Source organism: Bemisia tabaci, chromosome 2 (assembly GCF_918797505.1).
Source record: "Bemisia tabaci chromosome 2, PGI_BMITA_v3".
NCBI classification, from domain to species: Eukaryota; Metazoa; Arthropoda; class Insecta; order Hemiptera; family Aleyrodidae; genus Bemisia; species Bemisia tabaci.
In genome coordinates this window covers 35,179,261-35,200,807 of record NC_092794.1, presented here as the reverse complement: position 1 = coordinate 35,200,807, position 21,547 = coordinate 35,179,261, and the positions used below count along the sequence as shown (strand labels likewise).

General features: G+C 38.0%; 1 protein-coding gene across 1 annotated transcript in view; it reads right to left on the bottom strand.

The window, feature by feature from the left end:
• Positions 1-21,547, bottom strand: part of Pez (protein tyrosine phosphatase non-receptor pez) — a 272,376-nt gene that overhangs the window by 45,835 nt on the left and 204,994 nt on the right. The window contains exons 19-20 of the mRNA XM_019056984.2: positions 5,880-5,973; positions 3,200-3,388 (exon numbers count right to left, since the gene is read on the bottom strand). Coding sequence (XP_018912529.1) covers positions 3,200-3,388; positions 5,880-5,973 — 283 coding nt within the window. The remainder of the gene's footprint in view (positions 1-3,199; positions 3,389-5,879; positions 5,974-21,547) is intronic.

Here is a 21,547-nt window from a genome sequence, read left to right as displayed (position 1 = left end):
AGGGCTCACCCACTAGTGTTTGAAATATATCCGTGGATGTTCCATGTACATGCACAGAATATTTAAGTGGTCATACAGCCTATGTTTTTCAGCTACCGACTAAATCTAAATTTTTAAGTTAAATTTCAGAGAAAATAGAAATAAATGCCTATTTAGGTTAACTTTATTGGTGAACAGGCGTTTCATTTGTTCAACAAAAAGTATCAAAGGATTTGAAGATTTGAACAGCTGTCCGGAGCTGATAAAGCAATTACCTTGAAAATTTAGATGCTATTGCAATTTTCTTTTTTGCGTTGGTTTGAAGGAGTAAAAACTAATAAAATAACAACACGTTAAACTAAAAAAAATGTTGATTCTTGACCAAGTTATGATGCTTTTTTGGTGTAACTTCCTCTCATTCAAGCCTTTTTTCACAATTTTGACCCTGTGCTTCTCGGTATTGTTGTTACGACCACAAATCTATTTTTTTCTGAGACTAAACGCTGTAAGCTTTAAAACGAGTCCAAAACCATCCTACATAAATGATTCCTAACTGCGCTATAGTTGTTCAAAGTTGGCACATTGGCTCATTAATTAGGATTCTCTGCTTCATCGAAAAAGTGCTCTAGGTTGCGGCTTCACCCGATTTCTTCGAAAGTTGACTAGATCTTTCTTGAGACTAGCTCTATATATGAAAAAATAAAATTTCTAGACTTTTAGCCCTTTAGAGGCGTTTTTAGACAGAGTGCAATATGTTCGTTTTCCAGAGAAAAAATTCCATTCATTTGAATGGGAAGAAAACATGGCTTGTGGCAATTGTGGCATACATGCGTTTATAAAAGCAGGCTGAGAGATAAAACTGGGTAGGAGCACGGATAGATAATTTGAAAACGAGAAAATCACTTTTTTGCGGATCCATGTGCAGCAATATCATTGAATTCTGATATTGTTTCCAGCAAACCGAAGTAAGTCTCCCAAACATTAGAGGGCACCTGTGTCTTCTAATTAGTTCGAAGATAACCTACAGGGTGAGCGAAAAGTCCCCGACCCCCCCTCTAACTTTTGAACGAATTGAGCTAGGGAAATGAAACTTTGGGAATGTTCCTATCTCAAAGTGGACCATCTTTTGGGGGGGTCAAACTTTTGGTCCCCCCCTCAGGGGGGGACGGGGGCCCCCCAACTTTTTTTTTCAAATGGCAACCCCTATCTTGTGATACCTCATTCGAAAGAGCATAAAAAACTAAGAATTTTGGCGCAAACCGCAGATCAATATCTTAATTTTTGACCGAGTTATGATAGGTCAAAGGTCAAATTTGACCTATTTTCAAAAAATCATAACTCCGGTTCAAATTATCGTAAAGAAAAAAATAAAACGGGGAAATTTACCAAATTGTGTCCGCTTTTAAGTCAAAATTGCAAAAATCACTTCGATTTAATTTTAAGGGGGGGCTCGGACCCCCAAATACGCCAATTCAAAGGTCATTCAATTTTCCCGCGAAATAAGCCAATTTCCCCTGGATTTGCCTCCACATTATCTCAGTAAGGTCAAAATCAGTTCAACATTACGTTGGCAAGTCCCCAAATTTCGGGAAAAGTTAAAAAAAAATGATATTTAAACGGTCAAATTTAATTACCTTAAATTTCATTTTTTTAACTTTTCCCGAAATTTGGGGACTTGCCAACGTAATGTTGAACTGATTTTGACCTTACTGAGATAATGTGGAGGCAAATCCAGGGGAAATTGGCTTATTTCGCGGGAAAATTGAATGACCTTCGAAGTGGCGTATTTGGGGGTCCGAGCCCCCCCTTAAAATTAAATCGAAGTGATTTTTGCAATTTTGACTTAAAAGCGGACACAATTTGGTAAATTTTCCCGTTTTATTTTTTTCTTTACGATAATTTGAACCGGAGTTATGATTTTTTGAAAATAGGTCAAATTTGACCTTTGACCTATCATAACTCGGTCAAAAATTAAGATATTGATCTGCGGTTTGCGCCAAAATTCTTAGTTTTTTATGCTCTTTCGAATGAGGTATCACAAGATAGGGGTTGCTTTTTGAAAAAAAAAAGTGGGGGGGCCCCCGTCCCCCCCTGAGGAGGGGACCAAAAGTTTGACCCCCCCAAAAGATGGTCCACTTTGAGATAGGAACATTCCCAAAGTTTCATTTCCCTAGCTCAATTCGTTCAAAAGTTAGAGGGGGGGTCGGGGACTTTTCGCTCACCCTGTATAATACATGTTTTAACCCATAAAGAATATATTTGGTCCTATACAATGTTGCCAAAGTCAATTGATATGGTGAAAAATTGGTACATTTTTTATTGGAACTTTGGCAATTTTCGGTAACAAAGATACCAAATTTCTAATTTTAGAAAAAAGTAGATTTGTGGCCCTGACAACATTGCCCTAAAGCGCAGGATCAAAATTGTGAAAGAAAACGCCAGAATAAAAGTGAGTTGACACCAAAAAAGCAACATGACTTAGTAAGAAATCAAGATTTTTTCAAGTTTGACCAACTTAGTACTTTTATATTTTTACACTGAATTAAACCCAAAAGAGAATATTGCAATAGCTCCTATAGGTACTTACGAGCATTTGAAAATTTTGACTGATTTCCCCCTTCCCCCGTTCCTAGAGTTTAGGGCAAATATCGACCATTTTTAAGCTCATCCTCTTCCAGCCCCCCAAAAATTGCACGGTTCCATCGAGGAGCCAAAAACGCTGATTTTGAATGGTGCCCTTTCTGTGATATCAGAAGCTGTAGTTCTTTCATAACAACCAATTAAAAAAAAGAGAGAGAGAGAAAAAAAAACTGGGTGACAAGCCTTTGTAAAAATGATTGAACAAGCTCATTGGGTGCAAGATAATGGCTAATACAGACTGAATCTGAGATGCAAAAAACACCCAGTCGATAGCTTTCTCTTAGTTACGAAATTTATGTCCCCTGCGGCGACAAGAAGTGGGGGTGGTAAAAATGCAAATCTGGCCATAATTTTTGTCGCTGTTTTACATTGAAGCTTGTCAAAATTTATGGTGTCATAAAATAACCTCGTCATGAAGTTTTCTTGAGTGAAAAGTGATAATTCCCCAATCACCTCATGGAATTATTTTGACATCACAATGATAATATACCCCTCTGAGTGGTAACCATCTGTTTCTGAGAAAGAGATAAAACTGATGAAAATATGAGCCACAATTGTCAGGTGAAAACAACAAACTTACATCTCCTGCCAGCAGTGGCTTCTCAGGTACAAGAGGGTAGTATTTAACCGTATTTTCATTCGCTGAACTATTCAATTGTATAATTAAGTAGACATCCATTTCCCACACCATTTGCCAAAAATTTGACACGGTCGTTAATAATGGACTTTGAGCAGCAATATAAAACCTCTGCTGGTTCCCAACAGAAGCCTGAAAGAAAACCAAGGCGAAACATGGTATATATTATACAGGGTGAGCTAGGGCACTCGTCCCAAGCCTTTTCCTTGCTTGATTTGAGTTGCATGAAGATAAGACCAGGGGAGGGGATGATACAGTAGTTGATCCTGAGGAATATGATTTCATGGTCCCAAGCCGGCTCTCCTCATAAGGTAGACGCAGGGTCGTGACCTTTAAAATCTAAGTTCTTAAAAATATTTTAATATAGTCTCATCGAAGTCAGAGACGACGAAAAATTTTAGCTAAAACTGACTTTGACGCAGACAATTTTTATTTGGAGGCAACGATTTGGGTTTAATATTGTTTTCTCAGGTTTTAAGGAGATCATTGCAAAATTTTTGGAGGATTCCGTTATTCCAAGTCTTGACCCCCTACTAAACTCCCATGGGGCGCCAGGGAGGTCTATAGACCGTAAAATTCAGATTCATTTAGGTAAATTCCTTATTTCGTCACCTTGCGGCCAAAGTATCGTAAGTGCCACTTAGCCAACTTTTCAGGAGACACGTAAAACTTATTTGCGACCGCATTAAATGGATTTTCGACTTAAAACTTGGAATACTGATCCCGCACAACTTCTTGCCTTCAATTTCAATAAAATTCCCTTAAAAACCAATTTTTTCTTTGAAAATTGGCGCTTGTAACATCGCATTCTCAGAGTATTCTGAGAACCCCTGGCGCTTGTGATACAAAAGATCTTCAAATTTAACAGAGTTTTTCCCATATTTATTCATTTTAACAGAAAAAAATTATTATTTCTGTGTGTAAATGCCTCTTATTAATTAAAAACCATCCACAGATCAATTTCGATAAAAATAGTGCTCATAATACTCTGGCCGAAAAGTGACGAATTGCTCCAGGTCATTCCAAATGTTGTTGATACTGGAATTGTAAAAACAATCCCAAAGATGAGTAATTACTCAACTTGGCGCTTGTGACACGAAAGTTCATCAACTTCAATGGAGTATTTTCTAAATTTATTCATTTTTATTCCAAAAAAAATATTATGTTGGAAATGACGAGATACATTTACGTACAAAAATAATTTAGCTCCAGGTTATTCGGAGAGGGTTATTGTAAGAAAAATTGTAAACAATCAGAAAAGTGGGCGGTTGCCGTACTTGGCGCTTGTAATACAAAAGTACATCACCTTCCATCGATTTTTATTCATATTTCTACATTTCTATTCTAAAAAAAAGTATTATTTCCGTATGAAAATGAATCTTGTTATTTCGAAACTATTCATAACTCATTTCGGTAAAAATGGCACGTGTGATAGTTTGATCAGAAGGTGACAATTTATACCCTTCCAACACACTGGTCTCATCTTCTTGCAACTCAAATTAGGCTGGCAAAAGCTTGACATAGATGGTCAGGATCATCCTGTAGGAATAACATTCTTACATTTTTTTTTAAAATTCCACATAACAAAACACTGAGTGGTGTTTTGACAGAAGAATTAACTCCCTCGCAAAAAAACCACTTTGCAAGGAATAAAAATAATTGCAAGCATTCAGTATGCATTGTAAACATTCAACTGACCATATTAGAACAAATATATGATGAAATAATCATTCACTTACAAATGACTATTTATTGAGAGCCATCGCATGCATCTACCGCTCAATCAAACAACGTCCTTTCTGAACTCATGCAATGGACCACTAGACAAGGTACGAATTTCAGCATTCTGATACAGGTTTCTTAACCGAAATTTCACGTAGAACACGATGCGCACAACAAAAACTACCGAAATCAATTCCTTACGAAAAAATTAAATGATTCTTGATGCGTGAATTCAAACCACCCGCTCATGAAAACTCAATGCTATACGTGATTCACATCGCGCGCTAAACGTCATCATGGAAGTCTCTGCGATATAAAAATTTGGCAACCTCAATCTTGACGCTTTGGCTCAGTTATAGCAAATTGCTTATAGTTTGAACAACACATGGTGGGAAATGAACGTTTGCTCGATTGAGAGGCTCGCTGAAACCGTTGTGGTGCGTGATTTGACTTACGTAGAGCTTTGAGTTTCTTGTGAGCGGGCCTTTCAAATTCCTCATAACCAATGTGAAATAAAAACGTTAATATCTTCCTTAGGAGTTGATTTCAGTAATTTTCGTTGCGCAAATCGTGTTCCGCGTGAAATACTGGTCCGGAAACATGTATTAGAATGCTTAAATTCGTACCTTGTCTAGTGGTTCATTAGCATGAAAAAAAAACCACCGACAGGTAAAAAACTTGACATTTTACAGAATTTCATCAAAATATGTGAACATTGTGGTCAACATTAAATTTTGCGCCATGATCAGAAAATCAAGATCTTCGATTTTACATTAAATAACAGCTCGGCAGTGCCCTTCATAGGTTAGACTAAAGATGTTTTCTAACATATCAACAATTATCAGAAAAATGAGGTTCGGTAAAATCACTAAACCATTGAACAAAATGACTGAATAGTTACCGTAATGTGGGAAGCATTGACATAACCCAACTTGTTCTCTTTACTAGGACTGAGTCTGATTCGATTCTCATCATAGGGTAAGATATCTGGATACCTGAAAGAAAAAAAATGAAAAAATGGTGGCAATGACTCATAAAAGTCTGTTTAAAACTTGAAAAAACTTTGAAAGCATATGATTTTATGGAAAAATTATTGAGAATTTATGAACTTATGGATCCGTATGGGGGACTGTTGTCACAGGTTTAGCAATCCTGCGGGCCTCAACTGGTAGCCCCTGCCTTAAAGGGGGTAGTGGAGATGGTCACCGGCTTCTGGGCGTATGAAAAACCCATTGGAAGGGCAGACAGGGCTCTGAGCTGAAGTAAAAGCAACCTGTCTAGGAGATGAGACTCCGAAATCAAACCCTTGTGTTCCAGGGTGGGGGTTGAGGGCTGACTCCTTGGTACTTACATAAGGTTTCCACTGGAAACAAACGTAAACGTAGACAAAAGTTAAGAAAACGGACATTGGTATTGGGACTTGGAATGTCCAAGGCATTAAGAATAAGCTACTGAAAGTGATATCGGAGATCTAGAAGTTTGAAGTGGATGTTGCTGTTCTTGCTGAGACGAAGGAAAAGCGCATGGATCAGAAAATTGTGGTGACTGATCTGTTCTACAGCGGCGTGACCAAAATTCAGCGCACTCAGGAAGGAGCAGCAATACTCTTGCAGAAATGCCTAAGTAAGTTTGTGGATACTTGAGAGACCGTCAACCAGCGCATTATCAAAATGAACCTTAACCTGTACGAGCATAAGGTCACGCTGCTCGGAGTGAATGGTGTATATGATGATGCCACTGTTGTAGGTAAGGACCAATTTTTTGAAGATCTGAATGATGAAATCCTGAACGTTGGTGCTGGCAGAGAAGTAATTGTTATGGGTGATTAGAAAATGAGATAAGAATTTTGAATGGCTTTCTTCAACACAAGGACATCTATAAGTATACCAGGGTCCAGGACCCTGGTATACATGATGATGGATTGACATCCATCATTGAGTATATGATTGTAAAGTACCCTACTAAGCTGAAAGGCAGCAAGTTAGAGTAGGCAGAGGGCTCTCTTGCGGCAGTGATCATCATTTCCTCTGAGCACATATGGCGTTTCCCGCTAAAGGCATTAAGGATAAAGAGCCGATGTTTGAGCAACAGCAGAGACAGGGGATGCAAGAGCATGAAGTAAGATACAACATCGAAAGTTTGGAGCACCCCAGTGTCAAGGCTCTGTATCGAAAACGCTTGGATGAGAAGTTGGGAGATGGGCTCTTGTGTACCACTGAAAAGCAATATCGGTTCATTAAAGATTGTACCACTCTGTAGTGAAAAAAGTCCGGGGTGTTCGCAGTAATAAATACCAGCACTGTTGGTAGCCCTCCTATGGTTCTAGGTGTAGCCACATGAGGCAGCACTGTGACCCAGCCACCCGGGGTTGTCGGGCAAGGCAACCTGCAATACATCTATCATCTGGTCTCCAACACGGCGTAGTCCTTTCTTTTTTTCAGCCTCAGTTATAGTTGTGTTTAGTTTTCCATTATTATCACATTCCACTGGCACCCTTATTGGTAGGATAATGAAAGTGAAGACGAGATAAATCTCAAGGGACAAAAACATCATATTTTTCTGTTGTCTAGAAAGGCTGAAGATAAAGTTGCTCACAGAAAAGCTAAGTCCAAAGTTAGGAGCTTCATAACAAGAAAGAAGAACGAAGCTTGAGAAAGCAACTGTTCTAGAATCAACACCTACCTAAGGGGAGGAAAAAGTACTGAGAGCTGGAAATTGATTAAAAGTTTCTATGGAGACATGAAGCGCGATATTGTCTCCGATATCACTTAGCAAACAGAAGGATTATTTTGAAGCCCTTTTGGCGGAATGGCACCCAGAGTTTCAAAGAATAGCACAGACAATGGAAGGGTAAAAAACTTGGAGATTCTTACTTTTGATGAAATTAAAGTGGTTAAAGAGCTAAAAAAATGGCGAAGCATCAGGTTCTATCAAGTGAAATTCCTGTCTATTAGTCAAGAGCCGGACTGCCAAGCTCTTTGAGTGCCTCTGAAAACTGATGAAGGGATGCATCAGGGGTGCTAAAGAACCAAGGGAGTGGAAGGAGTTCTGGATCAAGGCCATCTAGAAAAATAAGGGGAGGAAGGATGACGGTAACAACTACCAGGGGCTCTCAGTGATCAGGACAATAAGCGAAGTGAACGGGAAAGTACTGAAAGGGAAGATCCAGGACGAACGGCAAGATCATGAAGCAGAGGAGCAGGCTGGTTTAGAGCTGGCAAGTCTACGATACCTGTTTGATATTGTCCAGGCTATTGAGAAGAAAATGGTCGTGACTCAGGAGCTACATTTAATTTTTGTGGATCTTCAGAAAGCGTATGACTGTAAGCCGTTGGTGAAATTTTGGGGATTTTCGGAGGAATCGAATTTTAATAAGGGGCTCATTGACACTGTCAGGCGATTTTGTAAAGGGAGTTTTACCAAAGTTAAGCGCCATAGGGAGTTGTCAGCAGGATTTTATGTTACTATGGGTGTAAAACAGGGATGTTGTTTGTCGTCAACACTATTTAAAATATAGATCGAGTGTAAGCTAAAGGAATAGGAAAGGAAATGTTCTGGTATGGGTGTCCCCTTAGGTGATTTTGAAACTCAGTTCACTCTGCGCTTTGCTGATAACTAGGTGGTGATTGCTCAGGATCAAGATGACGCTGAGTACATGATGCATAAGTTAGTAAAGGAGTATTGAAAGTGGGGTTTGATATGAATACTTGGGAGTGCGGTTTATTCGGGATGGAAGGACGGATCAAACTATTAAGGAAAAAAACAAACCAGCAAGGAAGACCGCGGCGATGTTAAATGGAGTTCTCTGGGATCAGCGAATTGGAGATGGATTTTTGGAGGGTTAACAGGCATCTCTAGAAGATAAAGGGTTGGCTATGATAGAATGCGTCAAATCATGGAAGTCGAAAATGACGTTGTATTCGACGTCATGACCAAACAACTTTCCTGGTACAGTTATATTAACAGGATGACAAAAGAAAGGCTGCAAAAGAAGATGCTTGATTGGGTTCTCCCTTGGTAAGGGGACGCCTAGTGAAAGAGTGGCGACAAGGGGTTCTGAATGAAATGAGGGAGTGCCAACTCGCTGACCGGTTGTGAGAGAACCAGATACTGTGGCGGTTAGACATCGCAGAGCACCAGAGAGCACTGCAAAAGCAACTCTTATACATATATGAACTTATGGAGCGTAATTGAACATTAAGATGAATATCACGATAGCACCAAATGAAGTTTGTGTGGGAAGTATCATAAAACACAACGCCAAGGTGTTATAAGAAATACAAGAAGTACATATGAAAGACAACATCATCGGGAGCTGAAGAAAGCAAAGAACAGTGAAAAATCTGCAAAACACTCATGATTTAAGAATCTTAACGACTCTCGTTTTCTTTGTGTAATTAAAGAAACTGATAAACCTGTAAAGGGTATTATTAAACAGAAAAGCTAAACTATTAATAAAAAAATTAAATGCCTCAATTAATTAGCAACATATCAACAGTCAAAATGTAAAACTGCACGTAAAATTTGCCCAAAGACTGTGTAACCTGACAAGCATATAATTCAATGAGCATGAATAATCCATTTTGGAAAGAGCCAAAGATACAAATTTAAATTGTCAAGTTAAAAATTAATCAATTCTTCTTAACCGTGGAAAAGCTATTTCTGCTTGTAACATTGACGATCTATATGAAATTAGGCATATAGTCTTTGATAAAGTTGATTCAACTACCACGAAAAATAAGTTCACAGTAAAAAACGATGTTGCAGAATCTTGAGAAGTAATAAGGAATGAAATCAGAGAAAACAATGCATCCATGATCAATCTTAAAAAAATGAATCCATCTCAATCATTAACAATAATGCTTAAAATAAAAAAGTTCAAGAATTTTTTAAATGCAATAATGTCATACAACTGAGTAAAGATCCAACAGTACGATTCCCTAAGATCATAAATCAAACAATTGATCGAAGTAATGAAATTATAAATCCCGACCCCATCAATCTAAACCATTCCCATAACTTATACACTTCGCAAGCCCCCTACTTTAAACCAATTCTTAAGAAACTTGAATAAGGCCATCCTAATAGACCCCTAATCAGCACCATCATCTCTCCTACGCATAAAATATCTATGTAGATTCGTTGATTGAAAAAACCTTAAACATTAACAATGAATTTAGTGTAAAAAAAATAATATTTAATTTTCTCGTGAAATTAATGAGGTAAAACTTGACCATTCTGACAAAATGTTCACTCTTGACATCGAAAACCTTCATACTAATATTCTTATTAAAAAATCAGTTAATATACTCGAATGAGAACTGTTAAGTAGTGAAAAGCTTTCTAAGTAAGAAAACATTCAAATTATTAACATAGTTAATATCTTAATAAAGAAAAGCTATTATGCCTACAAAGGGAAGTATTTAGTCACCAATAATGGGGTTGTAACTCACTTTCTTCGACAACTGCCCTCATTTTCTTGAACAATTTTGTGAAAAAACACATTATGAGCAATGATAACCCATGTTTCACGAATATTAAAAAGTAAAAGAGGTACACTGACTATATGTTCTTTATGTTCAGAGTTACATTTCGTAATAATACTGCATTCATCCCCTACATCAATTCATGTCACAAATGTCCGGTATTTACGACTGAACATGCAGTCAATATAATTAACCTCCTTGATCTAATTTTATACATAAATAATAAAATTGTCATTAAAATTCATAAAAAGCCTATGATAACGGAAGGTTTAATGTCCTGTAGTTCTAATCACCCTACTGCCCAAAAACGAGTAGCAATAGGTACGCGCGCGTTCAATAAATGGACTGCAATTTGGAACTATAAATTCTGTCTCATCTGAAAAAACGCTTATGTTCATGGAGAAACTAATGGCACATACGTTGTTTTTAAACCGGGCAAGAATTTATAGTTCCAAATTGCAAAATGCAATCCAAATGGGTATCCCCCCCTTCTAAAATCTATAAAAATGGAACAATTTTAATAAACTTGGGCTTAATCTTTCTTAGGATATATTGAGTTCAACAAAAGAAGCCGCAATAAAATCAGCCATGTGCGGTCGAACGCGAGCTGTTTGAATGCGCCGAGGTGCGCGCTACTCCCGCCGGATTCGAGGGGATTTTAGGTCCGCGGTAAAAGAGGAGCTTCATTGCCAAAGCTTCGGTAATTTTTAGCTGATGAAAAATCAAAGAAGTTATGTGTAGAATGAGGGGCTTCCTTCACTTCTCCACGTAGTCGCTAACTTGCAACAAGCAGGTCTGGTACCAGAGGAAAGCTTATGGATGCCACACGCGTAGAAGTCCTTTGGCTGACTAGTGAGGAAAGTTGACAGCTTGTTTGACGTTTTCCACTGATTCAAAATGAACTTCCCCGATTTCAGCTTTCAGCAACGGGAATAAATGGTAGTCTAACGGTGCCAAGTCAGGAGAGTAGGGAAGGTGTGGAAATCTTTCCCATTTGAATGATGCCAAACGATCTTGAACAATTGGAAGCAATAACTCCACGATGAACTCGTGAAAAAGACTACCACTGGACCAACTGTTTCTCGGAACCCATGATGGCAAGGCATTATTATCAATGATCATTTTATGTGATTTTGTTATACGTGTTCACCGTGCACGGTGTGCGACTGTGTAACCAGCATCATAATAAAAATTGTCATCATAAATAATATATAAATCATAGAAAATCATAATAAATATTTTGTCATAAAAATTCATATTAATATTAATAATAAATATTTTGTCTCAAAAATTGTCATCATAAATAATATATAAATCATATAAATCATAATAAAACTAACAAATCCGTCTTTGTTTAATTTTTTATGTTTGTGGTGGGGTTGGGACTGACGTATTTCTATGATCTTCTTAATGAGCACAGCAGGGTAAACATTCCTGCGACGGATTTGGTGGATAATATTGAATTCGTTATCATAATCATGCCTGTTGATTGGAATGCTTTGTAAATGATATGCCATGGCATGCACGAGGGGCGTTCAATAAGAAAGTGTCCCCCACCCCTCCTAAAATCTATAAAAATAAACCAATTTGAAAAAAACTTGGGCATTAAATCTTTCTTAGGATATACTGAGCTGCACAAAAGAAACCGCGACAAAATCGGACCCATTGCGGCGGAACACGAGCCTTTTGAACGCGCCGAAGAGCGCGCCGTTCCAGCCGGATCGGCATCCATCGCGCAGCTGGGTGTTCAGTTATTACCTTTCTGAGGTAATGATTTGGATTTGCCCTGCGAGTGGGCCAAACAATCTACATTGATCACAAAATCACGCACGGTGCGCTTGAGCTCACTTGTTATGCACTTTGAATATACATCAAAAATTTAAGTTGGTGGTTGTAGTGGGGTACTCCCTGATGGGTTTTTGGGCAATTTAGAAATAGGTTGTCGGAGCTCCTGGAAAAATAATCGCATTTTTGTGGTTTTTTAGGGGTTAAATAGCAAAATTGGCCTTGGGGCGACAAATTAAACCCCTCTCCCTCATCCTTGCCTTGACCGATCTGAATTTTTAGTATGTTTTTACCTGGTATAAGATGTGACTTTTCTGAAATTTTAATGCCCATACACAATTTTTTGCCACCGCGGCAGCGTTGCCAAGTTGCAGACTCCAAAATATCGAATTTGATGATAAAATGAAGGTTTCGAAGTGTGATTTCCATTCAAAATCAAAAATTCAAATCGTAGGTTGTAGTAGGGTACTGCTTGATGGGTTTTTGGCCAATTTACAAATAGAGTGCTAGAGATTTTTGAAAAATAATTGAATTCTTGTGGTTTTTTAAGGGTAAAATAGCACACTGGGCATGGGGCGACAAATTAAACCTCCTCTCCCTCATCCTTGCCGTGACCGATCTGAAATTTTAGTATGTATTAACCTGGTATAAGATGTGACTTATCTTAAATTTTCATAACCATAAAAAATGTCTTGCCCCCGCGGCAGCGTTGCCAAGTTGCAGACTCCAAATTATCGAATTTGATGATAAAATGAAGGTTTTGAGGTGTGATTTCCTCCAAAATTTCACGGAAAATGTGCAATCTTTTCCGGGAGCTCCGACAACCTATTTCGAAATTGCCCAAAAACCCATCAGGGAGTACCCCACTACAACCACCAACTTAAATTTTTGATGTATATTCAAAGTGCATAACAAGTGAGTTCAAGTGCACCGTGCGTGATTTTGTGATCAATGTAGATTGTTTGGCCCACTCGCAGGGCAAATCCAAATCAATACCTCAGAAAGGTAATAACAGAACACCTAGCTGCGCGATGGATGCCGATCCGGCGGGAACGGCGCGCACTTCGGCGCATTCAAAAGGCTCGTGTTCCGCCGCAATGGGTCCGATTTTGTTGCGGTTTCTTTTGTGCAGCTCAGTATATCCTAAGAAAGATTTTATGCCCAAGTTTTTTTCAAATTGGTTTATTTTTATAGATTTTAGGAGGGGGGGGTTAGGGTGTTTCTTATTTTTTAAATTTTCGAATTCGAAGGAAGTCCTGGTCTTAAAAGTTGATGTGTGGATACATTAGAAGCCTGGTAAAATGAAAAAAATTTAAAACAATTTTTACCCGGTGCTCAAACGACTTAAGTGACACAGGTTGAAATTTGAGATTTTAAGATAAAATAACACTGTTCACCCATTGAAAACGCCGAGTTACGGCCCTAGAGAGCAAAAATTTCGTCCGTTTGGTCGTATCTGCAACACAAAAGCCGCAAAACGCCCGAGAGAGGCGCGCGCAACGAGAGACACTAAGAGCACATGGGCGCGCCGCGCTGTAGCGCAACGCACGCGCGAGTTATATGATAACCTAATTAGGCCCTCATATTTTTTATTTTTATCACCGCAATGTGCTCATCAACAAGTCACGTTTTGTTTATCAGCACTTTCTGCAAAATATGTGTTCCCCATATTTTGCGACTCTCACTGGACTCACTCTTGATCTGTCTTCCACTGTGGACTGGCAGTCGATTAGTCCCCGTGTTGTTCGCTTTATTTCATTTGAGTTTATTGTATTGAAATTTATATCAAATATATTTCTTTTTGTGAATCAATAAAACTTTTTTAAAAAAGTTATCTGTGTAAGCACAGACCAAAACTGGCGCAGTCGGTAGGATTTTTAACAGATATACATTGTGTATATCTCGTGTTTTAACACCTTAGTTAAATTACCGAACCGACCACCTCCGCGAATATGCTTCGTACCTGGATCATCATATCCGTATGCTTGTAAGGCTTTAATATTGAGACTTCTATTCCCCTTTTCTCTTCTTCATTTTTGATATATTTTGTGTCTCTACCCTCTCCTTAGATTTAAGCTCCTTATCCACTCGCTAGGGTTAGATGTTTAAGTATGTCGCCATTCTGCTTTGATATCCTTTAAATTATAAGTTTATGAACGTTGACGATCAACCAGAACGCGATTTAATCGAAGAATATCAAGAAACTACTGCCCTAGTACGAAAAAATAATAATTTAATCAAAGAGCTGATAGAGAGATACGAAAAAATGAGTGTATTAAAGAGAGAAAAGTTCAACAATAAAGATTTCGAGGTAGTTCCCCCTTTTGAAGGAAAAGTCGAACAATTACCGCGATTCTTAAGAGCATTAGACTACTTAGCCGCGGAATACGAAGTAACTAGATACACCAACCACTTAGTACCGTTCCTTCTCCATGTAGAAGCGAAATTAAAAGGAGCAGTTGCTCACCAGATAGGACTAGGCAATTATCAAACCTGGGACGCCTTAAGGGAGAAATTGATTCTTGCCTATGACGACAAACGAGATTCGGCCACTCTGGCCGAGGAGTTAGGCGTGATGTCCCAGAAACCTAACGAAACACCGATGCAATTCTATGAACGGATAATTCTACATTATGACCAGATGCTCGCAAAATTACTCTTAGAATGCAATAGTAATAAAGACATTGTAAAAGGAGTAACCGAAAACTACTTAGACAAGAGAGTTTTGAGACGCCTGATGAATGGACTGAAGGAACCTAATAAGCAGTTCCTGAAGACCAGAAACCCTACGACCCTTGAGGAAGCCCACTCTTTACTAGCCACCTTTGCACAGCCCGACTTGGTAGAAATACGTACCCGAGGCTCAGGTCAATCTTGGCAGAATAAAAATAATCTCAACTCTCAGAATAAAACCGTTTCCAATAATCAAAAAACCCCATTCGCGACTAAAACAAGTTCTCCGCAGAATACTCAACAGCGTAATTTGAACCAAAACTGGCGTAACAACAATTTTAAACAGAACTCAAATTTTAACCCCAATAACAAAGGACCCGAACCGATGTCTGTTCAGACTAGGGTCAATCAACTAGAAAGTGTAGAACAAGAAGAATTTGAGAGTCAAGACGATTTCGAGGGAATCACGAGTGAAGATTACGAACCCGTAAATTTTCGGGACGAAGCCTCGGACTCGGAAACTCTGAACATGCAGACTGTCTAAATATTCGTGATGAAACGCTACCCTATATAAATCTACCCTATGAAACGAAATTGTTTAAAACACTAATCGACACGGGATCAACTCGATCATTTATTTCACCAAAATTAGCTCGCGAATTTTTCAAAAAAGATATAAAAAAAGAAAAAGATTTCATAATTAAAACTGCTACAGGTAGCAAGACCGAAAACCAAAGCGTCACCATAATTTTAAAAAAACCTTTCAATAAACCCCTAAAAATCAAACTATATTTATTCGAATTTCACGAAGATTTTGATATCTTGTTAGGAAACGACAATCTAAAATCTCTTTTCTTCAGAACCGATTACCAACACGGTACAGCACAATTATGGAATGTAAAATTTAAAATAAAGCAAAAAACAGACAAAGTGATAAGAAACTTAATGTTAACCGTAGAACCCCTGAGTGACACAGTCATAGAGATTCCCATTAACAATCTCCAAAATGGCACAGCCTTATTACCTGAAATTAAATTTTCCGAAACTGTTACTATTCCCCAAGGACTCGTTACGGTAAAAGATGGCAAAGCCAAATGCCAAGTAACCAATAATTCGCAAAAACCCTATAAACTAATCATCCATAATTTGAACGCAGAAATAATATCTGAAGACGAACTTTTGAGTGACGTAAAAACCACACTATTCCTACAAAAACATGAACGAGACTTTGAAAAGATTAGAAGCTCTCATATGTCCCTTGAAGAAAGATTAGCCACAGAAAAACTAATAAAACAATTCCCAGAAATAATCCCAGTAGAAGGAGAGTCTTTAACATTCGGTCATACAATCAAACACGAGATTAAGACCAAAGACGAAATCCCTTGTTACACAAAAAACTACAGATACCCACATGCATTAAAAGAAGAAGTTTTCAATCAAGTTAGTAAGATGTTAGAAGAAGGTATCATACGACCTAGTTATTCCCCTTGGTCGTCACCTGTGTGGATTGTACCCAAAAAACTTGATGCAAGCGGAAAACGAAAATGGAGAGTAGTGATCGATTACCGAAAAGTAAATGATAAGACAGTAGGAGACAAATACCCAATCCCCAATATCTCCGATATTTTAGATAAATTAGGGAGAGCTAAATACTTTACAACGTTAGATTTAGCTAGTGGATTCCACCAGATAGAAATGGATGAAAATTCCATACCAAAAACGGCTTTTTCCATCGAACAAGGACACTTCGAGTTTGTAAGAATGCCCTTCGGTTTAAAGAACGCACCCCCTACTTTCCAACGCGTAATGGATAACATTTTGAGAGGATATATCAATGATTTTTGCCTTGTTTACCTCGATGATATCCTAATATTTTCCTCCTCACTTCAAGAGCACATACAACACTGCAAACTAGTGTTCCAAAGACTAAAAAAGTTTAATATGAAAATTCAGTTAGACAAGAGTGAATTCTTTCGGAAAGAAGTAGGTTATTTAGGTCATATAATAACCTCAAACGGAGTAAAACCAAACCCAGCAAAAATAGAAGCAATAATGAACTTCCCCATACCAAAAACTGCGAAAGAAATAAAATCCTTCCTTGGTTTGCTAAGTTATTACCGACGCTTTATACCCAATCTAGCCGACATAACAAAACCTATGACGTCTCGATTAAAAAAGGACGCAACAATAAATAGTGAAGATTGTGATTACGTTGAGTGTTTTGAGCAATGTAAGAAACTTTTATGCAATGACCCAATATTAGCCTATCCGGATTTTGACAAAGAATTCCTCCTCACAACGGACGCATCGAATTTTGGGTTAGGAGCCATACTCTCACAAAAATTCGATGACGTGGAGAGACCCATATGTTATGCTTCTAGAACTTTAAATGAGACAGAACAGAGATTATCAACCACAGAAAAAGAGTGTTTAGCCATTATCTATGGCGTAACTCAGTTCCGCCCCTACCTGTTCGGACGAAAATTTAAAATTTTCACAGATCATCAACCGTTAAAATGGCTTTTCAACCTTAAAGAACCTAACGCCAAGTTGATGCGTTGGAAATTACGTCTCGAAGAGTACGATTATGAAATATTTTACAAACCTGGTAAAACAAACTCGAATGCAGACGCTCTGTCACGTAACCCAATTGCGATCTGCAATGCTTTAACCATCTATGACCTAGATAATCAATCTTTATTTGCTGAATTTGATGATAACGACCCACTAGACGACATAGATGACGTGCTAGAAGAAATGGGAGAAATAGCTCTCCAACCAAACCCTGATGAAATCCTTATTCACCCAGAACCTCCTGCAAATCAAGAGTATGAAGAACCAATGATCCATCCTGACTTACCAGAATTTCCTGAAAATCCCGGTAACCCAGATTTACCAGAACCTCCTGAAAATCCCGATAACCCAGATAATGAAGAAAATGGCACGATTCACTCGAATCACAGTAATTTCGGTACAGTAGAAATCCCCATTGTCGACTCTCCAGTAAATTACTGTTCTAGACAAATAATAATAAAAAATAAAAGAAGCGATAATCCTGACCCCGAGCTACAAATTCAAAAAATCTTTGATAAAACCCGAGTTACGGTACATCTCCCTAATGAACAAACTGAGGCTTTCATCGTAAAAGCGATCAAAACCTATTGCTACCCCTCTTTGAAATACGGAGTCTACTTTGAACATTGGTCGGATTACCAATACTTCTATACAATAATCCAACAGAATTTTAACAGTTTAAACTGGGTCCGTTACACCAAATTCCTCACAGATATTGAGGATGAAATCGATCAAATTGCCCTATGCAGCCAAGTTCATGATAGCATGACTAATCACAGAGGAATCTTAGAAAACCTGAGTGAGTTAAGAGATCAATATTATTGGCCCAACATGAAAAAGACAGTAACTAAAATAGTGAATAACTGCGAACTTTGTCAGGTTAACAAATACGAAAGGAGACCCAATAAAATGCCTCTCGAAAAAACACCTACACCCTCAGAACCTTTCGAACACCTATTCATTGATTTGTTTTCCATTTCAAAACGCTGGTTTTTGACCATCATAGATACCTTTTCAAAATATGGCATCGCTATTCCCCTTAACAGCCGAAATGCGATTACCATCGTCGAAAAGTTAGAGGAACTATTCGCTAATTACCCGATCCCTAAATTAATAACTTTTGATTCCGGATCCGAGTTTCAACGACTAGTCACCGAATGCTTGAGAGTTTATAGAATAAATGTTCATTTTACGTCAGTCGGCCATCACACTAGCAACAGTGATATCGAACGGTTACATTCCACTTTAATAGAACATTGCAGACTCCTCAAAGCCCAACCCGAATTTTCTAACCTTAATATTACACGAATAATGCACTACGCATTAGTTGCATATAATGAGAGTTATCATTCCACTATTAAAGCAAAACCGAAAGAAATCTTATTCCCTGGTACCAGAATATTACAGAACCCCGTGCGACTCGGTATCGAAGAAGAAGATAATGTATCACGTGGTGATCGTATAAAGAAACTTCATGAATTAATTAAAAATCGAATCCTCCAAACAAAAGAAACCGTACTTCGCAGAGAAAACAAAAATCGTCGACAAGAAACTTGTCAAATACCCTCAAAAGTCTTCTACAAAACCAATAGGCGCAATAAACTTAGCCCAAAATTTCAATTAGGAGATAAAGAAGAGGAATTGCCCCGCAATAGAGGTAACATAAAAAACAATAATGATGGTAGAATTAGGAAAATTCATGCAAATGAAATACGCCCTAAACGGAAATACGTTTCCTCTGTTTCAGATTCAACGGCGGATTAAGCATCCCAACCTTTGAGAACATTACAAATAAAGGTGTTCTCCCCTTAGAATTAGGCAAAGCTAAATTAGAAATAAGTTCCCATATTATGTTTCATGAATTTCCTTTACATATGTTAAAAGCAGAGATAGCCAAACTTGATTCTCAGGTACAACAAATACAAGTACAATTATTGCCCTTAACTTTAAAACGGTCCAATCATTTGGAAATACTGAGACAAGTGCAGGCAACCTGCGAAGATAGACTTAAGTATTTCTCTTTTTACTCGCGTAGGCAAAAGAGAGGAGCATTCAATTTCATAGGAACAGGATTCAATTGGCTTTTTGGAACGTTGGACAACAATGATAAAGAAGTCTATGATAAAGCTATTCTGGAGCTAAATAAAAATGAATTTAAAATTCAGGAGAAGTACGATGTATTATGGTCCATGAACGTTGCAGCGATGCATGAAATTAATCGAACTTTGCAAGACGCCTCCGTTAATGACAACATCTTACAAAATGAAATTAGTAAACTCAATCAAACAGTAGTAATGCATGAATTAGAAGAAGACGTCAGCCTGTATATTACTAAATACCAAATAATCCTCAGAATCCTGAACGAATTAATGGACTCTATAACCTTTTGTAAACATCATACTCTCGACCCAGTAATTATCAGCCCAGAAAGCTACTTGTCACAATTGAAAAACCTTGAGAATAACCATATTGACCTCCCCTATCAACCTACAACTGATAACATTTTCTTATATCAAGAAATCACCTCAGTGAACTGTGCATTTAATGCCGACCATATTTTGTATTTCTTACACTTACCCCTTTTTACTCGGCATTCTTCAAAATTGTATAAATTAGTTTCTGTCCCCATGTTTGTACAGTCTCAATATTATCGACCACGTGTTTCACCAGATTTTATTGTTCGTTACGAGAATAACATCATTACCACCTCAGACTGTTTTCAGGCTCACCAGAATTCCTTCCTATGCATGGAAAAATTCCAAGCAGCACCCACTTGCGAAGCAGATGCACTACAAATTCACGATGTCTCTACATGCCACCTGGATCCTATGGCCATGGAAACCGATTTCATCGAAATCGACGATAATGAGCATATTTTAATGTTCAGTCAACAACAAATTACAATCGCATATCAATGTAATTCTTCTGCTAATCATTATTTTTCTTTTAAAGGCGTTTACCTGGTAAATCCAAACGGATGTTCACTTACAATTAATTCAAAGACAATCAAACCCCAAAAACCATCATCTACAAGGCTCTTTGTTCCTGACATTCAAATGAACCCACTGGAAATCCTCCAATCGCATGACCTCCGATCCCTATGGATACGTAAAGACATGCAAAATTACGCAGAAGAAAATGTGACTCGAACTTATCTCCGTTCCCCTACTTGGGAACATGCCCTCATCGCAATTTTGATTTTCTCTCTTTTAAGCTTATTTCTTTATCTTCTAGTTACTAGTAATTATTGTAATTTAAACTTTACTTTTAAGCACCCATGGAAATCTCACGATGACGCACACAGTGACGAAGAAATGCAATCAATCAATGCTACTTCCCTGCCTACGGATCTACACCCGTCGGCCCCCATTCCACTATCTCCCCTACCAGCGGATATCTATCCGAAACTTCCTTAATTTCATTCGACCCTCGTTCCCCTCAGCTCTCTCTAAAGGTGGAGGAGTTATATGATAACCTAATTAGGCCCTCATATTTTTTATTTTTATCACCGCAATGTGCTCATCAACAAGTCACGTTTTGTTTATCAGCACTTTCTGCAAAATATGTGTTCCCCATATTTTGCGACTCTCACTGGACTCACTCTTGATCTGTCTTCCACTGTGGACTGGCAGTCGATTAGTCCCCGTGTTGTTCGCTTTATTTCATTTGAGTTTATTGTATTGAAATTTATATCAAATATATTTCTTTTTGTGAATCAATAAAACTTTTTTAAAAAAGTTATCTGTGTAAGCACAGACCAAAACTCGCGTCCTCTGCACTGCCTAGGCGACATGCCGCACGCACGCACTAAGCTTATACGCGGGCCCGAAAGTTCCCGTCCGTTGCAATGTATCACTACGAATTGACCTGGATACAATTTAACATTCAAAAACAGTTGAAATGTATAAATACATCAAAAAGACAAATTTTCTTTGCAAAATATTGGCTAAATGTAGGAAAATCAATTTAAACAAATTAAACAGTTCAAAGTTAATAAACTAAATCAAATAATCCACAGTTTACTTAAAGGCTTAGAGTCTGAAAATGATTG